The 15351-nt window shown below is 38.9% G+C and overlaps 1 protein-coding gene across 5 annotated transcripts in view; it reads right to left on the bottom strand.

The window, feature by feature from the left end:
- The window catches only part of bltp3b (bridge-like lipid transfer protein family member 3B), a 30747-nt gene that overhangs the window by 13577 nt on the left and 1819 nt on the right, over positions 1 to 15351 (bottom strand). For all 5 annotated transcript variants that reach the window (XM_016664771.1, XM_016664770.1, XM_016664772.1 and 2 more), the window contains exons 2-12: positions 7168 to 7330; positions 4849 to 4887; positions 4161 to 4252; positions 3779 to 3968; positions 3532 to 3672; positions 2537 to 2704; positions 1410 to 1590; positions 1246 to 1329; positions 995 to 1171; positions 508 to 626; positions 86 to 227 (exon numbers count right to left, since the gene is read on the bottom strand). In XM_016664771.1, coding sequence (XP_016520257.1) covers positions 86 to 227; positions 508 to 626; positions 995 to 1171; positions 1246 to 1329; positions 1410 to 1590; positions 2537 to 2704; positions 3532 to 3672; positions 3779 to 3968; positions 4161 to 4252; positions 4849 to 4887; positions 7168 to 7330 — 1496 coding nt within the window. The remainder of the gene's footprint in view (positions 1 to 85; positions 228 to 507; positions 627 to 994; positions 1172 to 1245; positions 1330 to 1409; positions 1591 to 2536; positions 2705 to 3531; positions 3673 to 3778; positions 3969 to 4160; positions 4253 to 4848; positions 4888 to 7167; positions 7331 to 15351) is intronic.

Below are 15351 nucleotides of genomic sequence, written 5' to 3'. Positions count from 1 at the left end.
GGGGGAAGAAGGGAAGAGGTTGAATTTTGTGTAAAATTTACACATAAAGGGAAAGAAACAAAAATTCTTCGAGTAAAAGTCTTACTGGGGTAATCTTTTCCATCTGGAAAGTAATATTCTGTAAACTCGACATGGATGGCCGGCATCTCCGGGGGAAGATACAGCGACTTCTTATTGCAGGAGATCATGGTCTTTGGGCTGGAGCGCCGCTGGTCTGCCGTCGACACCTGGAGGAAAAAAAAAGAAGACAAATCCAGAAAAGTCAACGTTAGAGAAAATATCTGTACGGCCTCAGCTGTTCATTACATGTCAAGTTTTCCACATTTTATGGAAAAGTGCATAACTTTTCGGCCATAAACATGTTTACTGGGATTTTAAGCAGAAGAGTAACAGAGTAGAGTAGATTTAAATTTCTGCTACTAACATAAAGAGTTCATAACTGTGAATTGGAAGTAAAATTATACTTTTTTTGTTTGTTTTGTTTTTTTTTAGGGTGTGTTGAGTGACCTGGTAGATGCTGAAGTCCGCCATCCTGAGGACGAAGGAGCTGGACATGAGCTGCGTCTTTGGAGGCGGAGGAGGCGGAGGGCTGAAGGAGGCGCTGGAGGACGAGGTGTTTATCTTCCCTGGAGAGAACGGACGAAACGGGAGAGAAAAGAAAAGATAAAGGAGGGAAGAAGAAGCCAAACAAACGCAGACGGGCTCTTCAACGAGTGTGCTTCACCGCACCCAGGTGTGCGCAAAACCCACACACACACACAGCGGTACCTGGTTCTAGGCACCAGCAGCACTGGGGTGGAGGTTGTGTGTAGGGGCTCCAATCTAGGAGTCCTCCATCTGCCTCCCTAAGCCCTACTTCTCCTTCTGCACCCTCCTGACTTCCTAGAGGCTCATAAACCTCGTCCTTAAGGGACACTGAGGGACAGAAAACCCACAGGGATGACGTCCTGCTGAGCTAGCATCTGCAGCGTACGAAGAAGCACGTTTCGCTTACCGTGATGCGGCGAGCCGTGATGCGGGGAGCCGTGTGCAGCGCCGGGGACTTGTCGGTCTCGAACCGCGCCCTTTAACTTTTCCAAGGCAGTTTTGTACTCGTCCAGCAGACTCTTGACCCAGGTCTCTCTGGTTTTAGTGGCTTCGCTGTAGTGCATCCAGTGGACACAACTGTCCCCTGAGAGAAGGAAGGGAAACATGAGAGAGCAGACGGCGAAAGGTTTACCAGAAACAAGGAAGTGAAGAACCGACCTGCTTTGTGGAAAGGGTAGTAGTCGAGGGTGATGGAGCTGAAGGAAAGCTGCATCGCTCCGCCCGTTATCCTCCTACTGGTAGCTGTGGAGAAGAGAGTGAAAAATAAACCTAGACAAGAGTAAAAATCTTGGATTATTTTCTTCCTAATGTGTATTTGATACCTCTGTCCTTAGCGTGGATGTCATCACAGATGTGCAGGTCCAGGTGTGTGATCTGGAGGTGGTGTGACGTCTCACACACATCGTAGGCGCTGAACAGCTTGGCCATGGTTGCACCCTGGTCAGCGGCTGTGGACGCCTGCTGGGTGCGCACTTGTTGGGCTGTAGGGGGCGGCGACGACACCTGGTGAACGCAGACGGCATCTTTCAGCGCTTCTGCTTTACTTTTGTACTAACCTGGGTTCATACACTTGTTCCACAGTAAAATTTAAGCAGATTTCAAGAATTTTTAAGGCAAGTTTGCAAACTTTTGCAGAGAAAAACAATACAAACATACCTAAAAGAGACAGTTTCAATTCACTATTATATACAGTCTCTGTTTTTATGTTTTGAAATGTCTCTCTAGCACACCTTACACACATTAATTTAAAAAAAATTGCCAATTTAAATTATGTTTAATGTATTAAGTATAAGACAATATGTTATTAACACTCAATATACAAAGGAAGTTACAAAAAACAATCTAAAAACATGTTCTCTACATTTTCTTGCATTCAGCAAATAGAAATAATTTTGGAAATTCTAACCAACAGAAAACAAAAAAAGTTTAGTCTGATTTAACTTCAGACTGAGAAAAAGATGCGCATGTCTTTTTGCTAGGTGTATGTAGAGACTGTTTTCCAAACTTTAATAAAACGCTAGCTTGCACTTTATTACAAAACTGCGCAGTTTTAATGTTAAGCACTTTCAAGGACTTTATACAGAAATCAGGAACTTTCTAAACTGAAAACATCCAGTTGAAATTCTAAAATTTTTAAGGATTTCAAGCACCAGTGCAAACTCTGAAAAAAGAAGAAAAAAAAACCTGAGTGCATAAATGCTTGATTTAAGTTTTTAACATCTTTTAATGGTGGTGTAAAACATGCAGTGCTTAATATCTCCACCAGATGGCAGACTAGAGTAAATTTCAGACAGGAAAGCTTGTTGTAGGAGGACAAGTGTGAATGTTGAGCAGCAGAACAATGTTTTTGGATTTTCTGATTAAATAGAAAAACTTAGAGAGCGAGTGCAGAGCAAATAGGTAAAAAAATCACCGTACCAACTTTAGAAAGAGTTATTTGTCCACAGACCTGATCGTCTGCAGCCATGCTCTTCCTCTGCTGAGCAGACTTCTCCATGGCTTCGCTGAGGGACTTTGCATACTGAACCATAGCTTTGAGTTGGGAGTCAGTCAGAACCCACAGCAGGTCGTCCAGGATCAGAATCAGCTTTGAAGCCACAACGTTGCAGTCCTTTATCTGCATCAGGAAGAAACGCTCATGAAAAACAAAGATGGCTGACAGCATGACGAAACTTTTCAGACCAATTTATCATTGTACGAGTCAAGACTGGAACAATTTATCGTGATTAATTGATTACTGAAGTAATCATCAACTAATTTAGTTTTCGATTAATCATTGACTGGAATATCCAGACTCAAAAAAAGCAATTTGGTGAAAAAAACAAAAACATATTTAGAGCAGTAACTGAGCCAAAACTGTACAAAAAATATACATTAAGATAAATTTACACACTTCCTCAAGGTTTTCGCTTAACCTATTGCAGTGCTTTGTTATTGCATTTCAGGCAGTAAAATGATAATTTTCTCATTTAAATAGGAATTTAGTTATTTATTTGCATCTTCTAATGTATTTCTAATATTGTATAAAAAAAAGGTTTAGGTGGCTAAATGAAACATAGAATGTGCCAATTTTTTTTATTCAATTAATCATCAAAATAATTGATTATTAGAACAATAGTGGGTTGCAGGCCTTTACAATTTATTTATTTAGATGTAAAATTAAAATAGTACTTTTTTTCCATTTCCTTGTTTTGTACTATATTATGTTGGTCTATGTTTTTGAGTTGACATCTGAAAAAGTTCCAGCCGCTGCAACTAATGATTATATGAGTTATCGATTAATTTATCGATTATTCTGACAAGTAAACGGCCAGAAAGCCAGTTTTTTTTATCTGATTAGCAGAATAATTGACATATTAATCAATTACTAAAACAATTGTTAGTTGCAGCTCTAGTTTGGTGGATTAAGACAAATCGAGATGTTCTCTCTTCTTGGACACCAACCCGTCTCTTCAGAGTGACCCTGATCTTGGACTGGTTGGTGATGAGGCGGATCGGGGCGCTCAGCATCTCGTGCTCGGCGCTCTGGATGGCGTCAGCCTCGATGCGGATCATCTGCCAGCTGATTTCTTTAAACGTCAGGATCTGCAGCCAGCAAAAGAAAAAAAAAAACGTAGATGAGTCAAAGATCTCTAAACAAGGCAGCCTAATCAGAGCCCATTTCCTCTGAAAGGAGCCGGCGCCGACCCACCTCCCCCCTCTGAGGGTCCTGGATGCGGGTGAATCGCAGGTCGCTGATGCTCCAGCTGGTGTTGACGCTGTACACCTGCAGCTGGGAGAGCTCAAAGGAGGCGTTGAAAGCCTTGGCGCTGATCTTGATGACGATGGAGTTGATGGATAAGGAAATGCCCTCCACCACCTTCTCAGCGAAGCCATATTCACTGCGCAGGCAACAAACACGGTGATTAGCAAGTAAATGTGGGTTAATATTGGGTTTTTGTAAAGAGATTAAATAAAAGCATCGCTTTTAAATTCGACTTCAATGCATCTGCTGCATATTTCTGCATTTTAGGAATCAGATTAATAGATTTCTGGCACCAAATAACTCATTTTCCTGGAATGCAAAACTTCACCTTTGTCCAGATGCCGTTGCTATGGGAGACGGACCATTAGGGGAACGAGGCTCGTCACATGTGCTCATTTCCATTATCACCTTATCCAGGGTCTACAAGAGAACAATTAGATTTACATTAACAACACCAACAAAAGGAAAACATTATTTAGTGCTCATAAAACAAATCTCTACCAGTAGGTGACATTAGTTTGATTATACCAATAAATAAATGTCAACTTGTTTGTCAAAAATGAAGGGACGCAGCAAACAAAAATGACGGAAAAGTGTAAATTTTCACAAGAGTTGAAATTGACCTCTTTCTTTATTATTTTCTCTACAGCATCAGCCAACCACCACAGAGTTTCAGGGGTGAAAAGGTTAGATTTTTTCCACAACGTTTTCATATTTGCTCTCATCACATTTCTGTCTTTCTGTCAATAATGGTCACCATCATTATTGGAAGAATGGAAGATTAACACCTAAACACCAACTATAAAGTCTTAAAAAAGGCAATAATTAAAACAGCAACTAAGATAAATGAACAATGTTAAGCCTGGTGGGGGCACAAGCAAACCCTGGTGGCCCGCCAGGCTTCACCGAGGGAAAACCTGAAATAGTCAAGTTATTTGACAGAAACTTAATTTTTAAGCCTGTTTTCCAATTCTGGTTGATTTAATAATAGATAAGAAGCAAGAACATGAACTTACCAAAGAAATTGGGTGAGTCTTTAGTTTGGTCCATGGTATCTGTTAATGAAAAGCCAAATGGATGTTTAGTGCCAAAAGAGCAATTAATGAAAGTAAAACAAGCACTGAAGCCAGATGAGTTACAGTCCACGTCAAATTATACAGCAGAATGGATTCAGAGCAAGTGTTTATTGGCAAGTTTGATTTTCACAGAGCAACTTGTTCAACGAGGAGTCACAAATCACAGTTTGACTGTTAAAGTGAATTAAACATTTAATTTGCTTTGCTCTAAACAAAAATAATCAAAGTCACCAGCAGGGGGCGCTATCTCACATCCATCACTACAACCTGCATTAAATCTGCACCCTAAACAGTTATTCATAGTGAAGCTTTTCACTAAGCTGCAATAAAATAAAAGCTTGGATTTTTCTCTTTTTCAGTGAGACGTTATGCGACTGCAACAAAGATTAACCTATTTACGGATTTTTCCATATGCTTATCCACTCAACATGTCCTCATTTTATAAACTTCATTTAACCAGGTCAAGCATCAAATATCTTCTGTTTGCAGCGTTTTTAAGCTAAATAGGACACAACAATGGGTTTAGTTGATTTGTATGAGGAAGATACACGAGACAGGGAGCTGAACATGTGAGGAAGTGAGATAAAAATCTGTGTTCTCATTTTAAATCAGCTTGAACTGAAACGGGGAAAAAAAGAGAGAAAGGTATCTAAGTAGTAAAAACGGTTTCTGTTCACCAGCTCCACCTGTCATACAGAAATCAACACAAAAACTTCCAGTAAATGATTACAGCTGAAAAACTGCAAAGTCTGCATAAAAACAGACGATAAAGGATGAACAAAGCAGTGCTTACTGTGTTGCTCCCTGACAAAATGGCGACTAAATAACTGAAGAGAGATTCCAAGAAGAGAAAAAGAGGTGGAAAATGGACCTTGGTCTGAGCAAGTGTGGAGTCATGAGTAAATTATATAGCTTCTTTCAGCTTTTCCAGGGTGTGCCAAAGTCTGCTCATGAATGTGACGCATAACTGAGACCAGATCAAGTTATGAAATAAACAGAGCATAAAAGTAGAGCAGAGTAGACAGAGACCAAGATAACTGCTAGTGACATGCAATCAGAGGAAGCATAACCCCTACAAGTAAATTAGGTACATAGACAAGAACAATAATGAGAGAAAATCAATTTTTCCACTTGATTTTTCTATCATTTTTTTAAAATTAGTAACATTTTGAAAGTCAAAATGGCTGAATTTATGCATGAAATACATGAAAACGGCTGGGGGTGAGGCACTGCAGTGCTGTGCCTCACCTCTGGGGGCGCTGTGTCACACAGTAAATGAAGCAGGAAGGAGGAACTACACATCTTCTACATATGTTGGCGTTCCACAGTCTGTCTAATACATTTAATGAATATGAGTGACATAATTAGTCTTTCTGATCAGCCATAAATGCTCTGTGGAAATGCGTGAGGCAGAAAGTACCATGCCTCACTGATAGGGGGCAGTGCTGAGCATAACAGGCAAAACCTACTCTTCTTCTACACACCGAGATGACTGAAAGCAGCAGAAAACGGTCAGAATAGAACCTTTAAAGGCCACTCTTCTTGTGGTTGCCAGATTTTAAAAAATGAAAGAGAGAATTACTTTTTTTATAACACTGTGATAGAAATATTTCAAAGTCTTCATTTGCAAGTAAAGGATAATACAGAATTTTGAATTTTATTCAGAAAAGAAAGAAGTTAGTGGAAAAAAGACATTCTAATTTTAAAAAAAAATATTTTTCTTACTATTCAGTGTTTCCCCCAGAAAACTTGCTAAGCTCAGTGCTCAGGGTGCATCCAGCTGGCCGCCATGTTTTTAAGTTAAAAAATGTTTAAAGTTGACAGGAAGTTTCAAAATATCATTTGATAGTTATGCATTATTGGAAGACTGGAAGATTAATACCCAACACCAACTATAAATTCTTTATAATAGGGCAATCTTTAAAAAAATAAAATAAACAATGCTAAGCCTGGTGGGAGCACAGGTAAATCCTGGTGGCCCGCCAGGCTTATAATACACTGAGGGAAACCCTGCTGTTAAATTGATTAAAAACATTAGTTAGTTATGGTCAAAATTAAAATATTAGCTCCTATAATGGATTTTAGATTTGTACATTTGGTTCTCAGGCAACCTGTGCCTCACCAGTCATAAAAATCACAATGCAAGATTTGCCTGATGTAGTAGATGTGCATACACACACTTAACTTCACTTGAGTCCTTAAATAACTCAGTGTAAAATAAGTCTGGGGTATAATTTGAAATCCTCGTTTTGCCCTCACCCTGATGGCCGCCTTGTTGCAGAACACACGGTTGATCGCCAGCCAGGTGGGCAGGTCCAGCAGACTCTGCAGAACCTCCTCGTCCAGCTCCAGGTTGGTCAGCTGGCCCTCCCCCTTCAGCGTACTCAGGTTGATCTTGTCCGGCGACAGGTTCTTAGCAAACCTACGAGACAACGGGACGGCGCCAAGCTTAGCGGCTGAGGATATTTATAGGAGAGGAGTTGTTGGCAAACAGTCGCCACCGGATACGCTGCTGGTGCATGAGATGTTTACAAAAAAAACACCCACATCTAAGGGCTTGGAAAGTGGCCTGCGTCAAAACTCAATGTCAAAACTTGAATTTTAACTAATATTTCTACAGTTTCTAGCTGGAACCGGGGATAAATCTACCAGGGTAGAAATATTCCCAAATGGTAAACAGCTGAACCGTGTTGTCAGGGCAACACGCATGAATTAAAACTTTGCTTTGAGAAGAATTAAAATCAACTAATGACTACCTTCTGACAATTAATAAATTAATCTCATAAAAAAGCCACTTTTTCCAGATTTTTCATTTAACCTCTTATGCTTTTGTATACAATAAGAGAAAAACATTAAAAGATGCAAATAAACAAACATTTAAATGCAATAACACAGAATCCCTTTAGTGAATTTGAACAAAGTGAAGCTAAAACTTTCCCACTTGAGGAGATTAGAGTAAAACATTTACAGACAAAAGTGCCTTTATTCTAAATTCAAAAGCAGTTTTGGTTTTATTACTTCTCTAAATGTCATTTATTCAACAAATGCCATTTTTTGACTCTACTCCAGTTAATTGGTTACCAAGTCACTTGACAGTTATTTCAATAATCCATTCATTACAATTAATCGTTTCAGCCCTAAAAGGTTAGGTTATAACCTGTAATCACTTTGAAACGAATAGAGAAAGTTTCCCAAAATCTATCATGGTTATTTCTTTTATCAGAGCTGATCAAGACAAGATTGACTAAAGTCAGTCTAGACAAAGGTTCTGGGTGGCCTAGTCAAAGTCTAAGCTTAAATCTGATTGAGACATTAAACAGGTCAATTATCCTCAAAAACCCTGAAATGGGAGAATTGTGCCACTGAAATGGAAAAGACCTCATTCAAGCTGTTATAAACACTGATACTTTATTGAGGTCAAAGGTGACAGTCTGGATATCAAAGGCAATTACTTCCTCCATGTAAGACCAGTCTGATTTTCATTACTTTTTTTATCTAAATAAACTCAAACCACCATTTAAAAAAATGGCTTTTTACACAAATTACATAAACGTTGTGGCTTCTGCAACCACAAAATAAAGACAGGCTAATAAAAAATGTTCCAGGTTATTAAGTTCTGTGAGTAAATATTGGTCTGATAGATTTGAACACACAACCTGGATGCCTATGACCTGAGTGTTTTCCACCCACACTGTGTATTAGTTAATAGTTACCAGAGTGGTCTGGTACTAAAGGTCTTATTGACCCATTAATCTCTGCAGCTCAATCTAATGAAATGATTTACCAATCTCACCATCTGCTACTGCAGTACAAACTGACAATGTTTGTCAACCTGGTTTGGTCATCAAACAGCAAAGCAGACATAAATTATTGTTTTCAGCACCACAAAAGTCATAAAAATAATACTTTAGCATAAGAAAGTGCATAACACTAATGATTCAGGTAACCCTAAGCTGCTAGTCAGCTAATCTTTCACACACAATCAGATTAAAGCTGTAAACCGACAGGATCAAAGCTCAGACTTTGACTATAAATAAAAAACCTGGATGGTAACTGGTAATAAACAGAAATTAAATTACTAGTTAAGAAGATCTCTGGACCAAAATGGGCAAAAATATTTGTCCCAGTTCAGTTGGAGGTTAGAAGACCAATGAAATGGTTTCTAGTTGTCTAGGCGATAAGGAACTGAATCCATCAACAATGGTTTTGATACATTCAAACAGCTTCACTGCAACAAGGGTTATCTAGTACTACTAAGTGTCTGATTTGATGAGATATAAACTAAACTGTTCTGTTTTTAATGGTAATCAGGTTAGATTTTGAGGTGAAGTTGGTAACAAACCATAAACTTTCCATGTTTGATTGTAGCATCAGGACTTCCAGTGGATGGCTTTAAGGATTAGACCAGTAATGTGCCGTAACTCCACTATATTTGATCACGTTACACTAAATCTTTCTAAAGTCGACAACTTGCTAGGCAATCCTAACAACTCACCCAACAACCTCATGTTGGACACTAAGCTCCTAGCTAGCTTAACACATGAGCTCATTCGGGAGTTCACGAAATCTACTAGAAATGAGGAGATTGAGAAGTTTATGGTTGGAATACTTCACAGTTGCTTGAATTAGCATTGAAAGACACCAGTTAACAGTTTAAGTGATTGCAGAAAGCATGCGTTAACTAGCTAGGTAGCTTCAAGATGGCTGCTACCAGACAGAAAAACAACTGGATTCTTATCTGAGACTGCTAAATCTTTGGTGTTTTACGTGTAGCTGCTGTAAAACTTTGCCACCCCAAGCCAATAGTGTATGAATGACTTGATCCGGAGCCAATTATCAAAAAGCACATGATGTATAGTTGAACTACTGCAGGGGAGTCAAACACATTTTAGTTTTGGGCCAAATCAAGATCACGAATGCTCTTAAAAGGCCGGTTATGCCAGAATGCATTCATAAAACCTGATTGATATCATTTGGCAGTAAACGGATAAAAACTACATTGAGTTGATTGATAAGCACATTTGGTGTTTAGTCTAGAATCTAGAGGGCCACATAAAAAGCTATGGCGGGCCGGATTTGGCCCACGGCCTTAAGCTTGACACCTGTGACCTATTGGAACAGGAATCTCTAAATTACAAAACATTATAAAAGAGGTTAATGAACAAGAAATTCTGACTTTAGCTGGTTATTTTTCCAAATTGGACATTGACATTACGATACAAATAAATATAAAAACCCAAATCAAAAGGTACGTAGAACCAAAATAATAAGACTTGAAGAAAGTTCCAAACAAAAAGATGTGCAAACCAAACACCAGTAAGTAACTGGATACATGTAGGAAGATAAAAGCTACATCCAGCAGGAGACATAATGAGGTGGTTCGTTAGCAGCAGAACGGAAGAAACCTTCCACTGAACAGCGCTTTGTGATTCAACGAACTGATTCAGTCAAGTTAGGGTTGTTTTTCACTCAACATAATCTCAAAATAATTCAGCTTTAGGGTCACAAACAAATCCTCGACACACCAGAACAAGTTAAAACAGGCCTTTAAAAAACAAAATGTGGATTATCTAGAGAAAGGCACGTTAAGTTTGTCTCTGAGGATGATGTTATGGGAGCCTCTCCACCTTGTGGCGAGTGAAATATTCATTTAAGCAGCTGATCAAGTGTCAAGCAGCTAGTTTGGCTTACCCTCTCACTCCTTATCTGGCTTCTCAGCCTCTCATTGGTCACATCCTGCTTCCAACTCCATAAATAAATCAATACTGTAATTTTGCTAAATGTTTGCAATCAACAGCGCTGCCATCAGCACTATTGGAGTTAAAACTAAAGAAAAATCACACCTGCTGACCTTTTTCCAGTACAACAGTTCGAGTATAGAGTCATATTTCCCGTCCTTTTCGTCTCAATAGACTTCATCCATTATCCCAGCCAGCAAGTCTGTGCTCATCAGACCAAAACCAGGTTCGTAAAAAGGTTATAGGAGACCACTGAGGAGAGCGAGTGGTTTTAAATGAAATATTAACGACAGTAATATCCAAACCTGCATTCCTCCCATTTGGAGGTTAAAGAGCACAACTTTCCAAAAGTACTTTTTCCTTTGACATAAAGGTCAACTTGAAGGTCTTCTGTCCCAAAAGGTTAAAGAATAAAAAATAATATGCACCAATTTTAATATAATTCTTCTCTTAAATCAATTTTTACACAATAAACCACATAAGGTTTTCATCTGAGAGCCAATGGAAATGGGCTGGTGACTGAGCAGAGATGATTTTCTGCTTCACTGGCCAGTAAGAATCTCAAAAATCCAATAATTTTCCCCATTAGTGAATGCACCATTCCAGGTGACACTCATAAATCCAGAGTGGAGGTTGTTAGTGAGTGAAAAAGACTCAAAGTTTGTGACTTTTACCATCGATCGAGTGCCTGAAATGTAAAATCTGAAAAATCAGAACCAATTTTGTAAAAATTGAACCCAAATCTCTTATTTGAGCATTTAGGTTCAAGTTTAGAACTCATCAATTAGATACATATTAAAGACATATTCAGCTATCAAGCCAGTTCCTCTTATGGATTGTAGTTTTGCTAAATTCAACGGAAACATGTCTACAGCTATGATAATGCATCTTTTCTCTTAACTACACCCTGCAGACATTCTGGCACACCAAACTGTGTGCAGGCGTCTGTGGATTTGCAGAATGGGAACAGCTTTTCTGTGTTCCCTGATGATGAATTTGTGGTGCGGCCTGATGACAGCGATGCCAGCAGGAGTCTGGCCTTAAGGAAAAATGACCAGAGTGAGTCAGACAACAGCCAGCTTATTTTATCCACCCAGACGGAGGCGGCCTAAATTGTGAAATATATAAAAAGACAAACAGGAGAGACGGCGTGTGCAACAACAAACATCCACAAGGCAATCTCTCTGCTGTAAAGGAGTGAGAATTTTAATCAGGCAAAGTTTACCGAGGGATAAAAGAGAGAGAAAACAACACTGAACAAAGAGTCTCTTGGGTTTATTTAGGTTATTATTTTTCCATGAATGTGTATACTGTATTCCCAGGAAGTCTTGTGTCGTTCATCCAAACGACTGAATTCAGGGGTTCCAATCATTTTCATGGCTCTAAGTGAAGAACGAGTTGCTCTTAGGATCTCATAGACTGTAGTACCTATATTATAGCAAGGTGGACTTGATTAACAATAAAAATATTTTAAAAAAATACACAGAGAGAGTTCAAATTTAAGCCTGCACAAAGTAAGAAAGAATTTTTCTGGTATGTTGCCAATCCACATGTTAAATCCTTATTCTTTCTAAATTTACTTCATAAAATAACCTATTTATTATCTAGAAAAGCATGGTATGGGATTTTCTCTTTTTGCATGTTGATTATTTGATTTACTGCTCTGGACACGGTTCCTTATAATCTATGTAGATGTCAGACATTAGGTTGAAATCTAGATAAATATGATTGAAATGCAAACGTTACTAAAGATGAGAAATGATGGGAGTGAGTGACTGATAAACAAAAAACAAAAAAAGAAAAGCACAGAACCCCACTGTGCTTATTTATTTTAATTAAAAGAAGGCAGAGTGAATACATTTAATAATCTTTGCAGTTTCAGCATTATTCCAACTTCTAAGTAATATTTTGATTGAGAGCAGAGATTTGCAAATCAGGTGATGTCTCACTGGCACAGAGCTGATGTAAACAATTAAGAGCTTCATTAGTTGCATAAGGAGTGGTAGAAATAGAGGACCTCAAATACCTGAGCTGTTAAAGGCTGTGAACTGTATCCTAAAAGGTCATAATTTGCTCACCGCTGTTTAAATAAGCAGAAGTGTTTAATTAAGAAAAACTAGAGATATCAGTCCTGATATATATTTATTTATACTGCAAATTCCTAATTGCACTTTTTGTCTCTTTTAGTTTCTTTACTATTTATTTTACATTGGCTGTTCAAGGTTTCCCGCAGAAAACTTGCTAAGCCCAGTGGTTGTGGCGCTCATGTAGTCATTCATCCTGCGTTTTTGAGTTAAAACATGTTTAAAGTAGACAGGAAATATGAAAATATCACTTGATAATTATGTGTTATTGGAAGATTAATATCTGAACACCAACTATAAAGTCTTAAAAAATGAAAACATCTTTTAAAAACTTAAATAAGCAATGCTAAGCCTGGTGGGGGTACAAGTAAAGCCTGGTGGCCCGCCAGGCTTATAATGCACTGGGGTAAACCCTGCTGTTGTCCTAATTACACTGAATATTGTGAAGCTATTGGAGTATTTAAGTGCTGTACTGATGCAGAGTTATCAAAGAAATGTGTACATTTATCTGTTTTTTTAAAAAAAGAAATGTTTTAAGTCAATTCAGCTGTTTTGCTGCATCATATCGGCATCGGCTGATACTAATCCTCACAAATTGGAAGTGGAAAAGATAAATCATGCATCCCAAAGAGACACTACATTTAATGTTAGTTTTGTTGAGCTATTCAAATTACAAACAGCTGTTAACTTGTATATTTCTGCTGATGAACCCAATTAACAGTTAGGGTTGAATCATTTTAGTTACATTTGCCCTAGGGCTGACCTCATTATGAATTTGCTTTGAAGAACTTCCTGTTTTGCTCTAAAACGTCACATCTCATGTTTTTTAGAGTTCAAAGCTACAAGAAGTCAGGATCCCAAAGCAAAAGTTAAAAACCCAATGATGGTCGATATTTAAAATCATTTCAACAAAGCTGCGGGTCTCACCTAGAAGAAACTAAGCCCTGGTTAAACATCAGCTGGATGCCAAAGTCTGCAGGAATCCTGGCCAAACGTAGAACACACTCAATCCTAACACAGAGCCTACACACACAATGGCTTCACAGAGCTGTGCTGATTAGACACCCACAGCCCCACACTCAGTCATGACTCATGCAGTAATAGCTTTCCCACCAGCAGTGACTCTTCACACTGGATCATCGCTGCTTTGCATCATCATCTCACAGCTTACTGCAGGATGGAAAGAAGCAGCTCATGATGACAAACACGGCAGCAACAATGGAGCCATTTTTCATGGTGAAACCAATCCTCCAGGGACGGAAAAGAGACTTTCGGCTTAGTGTCATCTGGGAAAAGGGTGGGATCATCTTCACTCATCAATGCCAGGATTATTACTTCCTTTAAATACAACAAAGACGGCAATGAGTCTGATTAAAAAAAGGAGGACTTGCTTAGATATTTTATAAAAGCGCTACCTCCTCGGTTTGTTGGTTGACTGTCAAGTTGACTGATCTTGTTGATGAACTAACAATTACTTAATAAGTGGCTATTTTATTCAAAACCTGACTTTCTCTTGTATGAAGATTGACTGTTTCCATAATGTAAAGGGCTAACGTTTTCATAATATGCTGGATTAAAGAAAAAAAAACACTGTGAAACTTAAGGGAGCTTGTCGAATGCTTATATTTCAAAACAGAACCGAATAAAGTGCCTTTTGGATCCCATAGTTTCTCTTTTCTGGACTGGGATAGCTCCGTCATCTTTATTTCTGTATCAATTCATCCGTTTCAGGATAACCAGAGGTGCCCTCTGCTGGATTGCAGCCAATCTCCAACACTACATGGTTAATAAATCATTAATTGGTAATTAATCTAAAGTCGCTTGTTTGCATTCCTAACAATAGATTATAATTGAAGTGGGAACAAAATCCCACTGTGAGAAATTGATTGGATTTCTCTACATTTCTGAGTATGAAGTGACTGTAATAGATTATTCATCATGAAGCATTGTCACACATCTTTCCTAGAGGTGCCAATCAGTGAGGGGAGTGCTGTTTGTGTCTGTGTAACAGAATCTGGCCGGTAGCCAGACTTCTGTGTCAATACACAAACCCGTATTTCTTTCGCAGACGAAACACAGTTAGTCTCACGTCCCCCCTGGGGGCTACCTGGATATGACCTTCTATGAAAACCTTTATTGATTAACCTCTAGCACAGGGACGCTCACTTGTGACTCTGAATCTGATGCAAACCCGAAGAGAATTAGAAAGGCAGAAGGTTGATCTTAAATTTTGACACCTCCTCCATAATCTGTAGCTGTGTAAGCACACCTACGGTAGGTATAAATAAGCTGCAGGAGAACAAACTGTTCCTGAGGGATGAAGATGAAGAAACATGCCGGCGCGTAGTACGCAACAATCGCTGCACCCTCAATGAGGAGTAAATGAGGTAATGGTGCTTTGCCATTCTGACAGCATCACTGTTTCTGTGATGTCACTGCACCGGACAGGCGCCGGATTGGCTGCCCATCAGTGAGGTCAGCGTCTGCTCTGCAACCGACCAATAAGGCCGACGCAAAGAACCTTAAAGCTGGACGACATCACTACTTCTCCAGTCATTTCCTGCTAACGCTGCTGAGGGCCACGCACAGTCACGTGCAAACACACTTAATGTCAAAACACA

Source organism: Poecilia formosa, unplaced genomic scaffold, assembly GCF_000485575.1.
Source record: "Poecilia formosa unplaced genomic scaffold, Poecilia_formosa-5.1.2 Scaffold509, whole genome shotgun sequence".
NCBI classification, from domain to species: domain Eukaryota; kingdom Metazoa; phylum Chordata; class Actinopteri; order Cyprinodontiformes; family Poeciliidae; genus Poecilia; species Poecilia formosa.
Note: the sequence above shows the minus strand (reverse complement) of the source record. Positions and strands in the feature narration are given on the sequence as shown.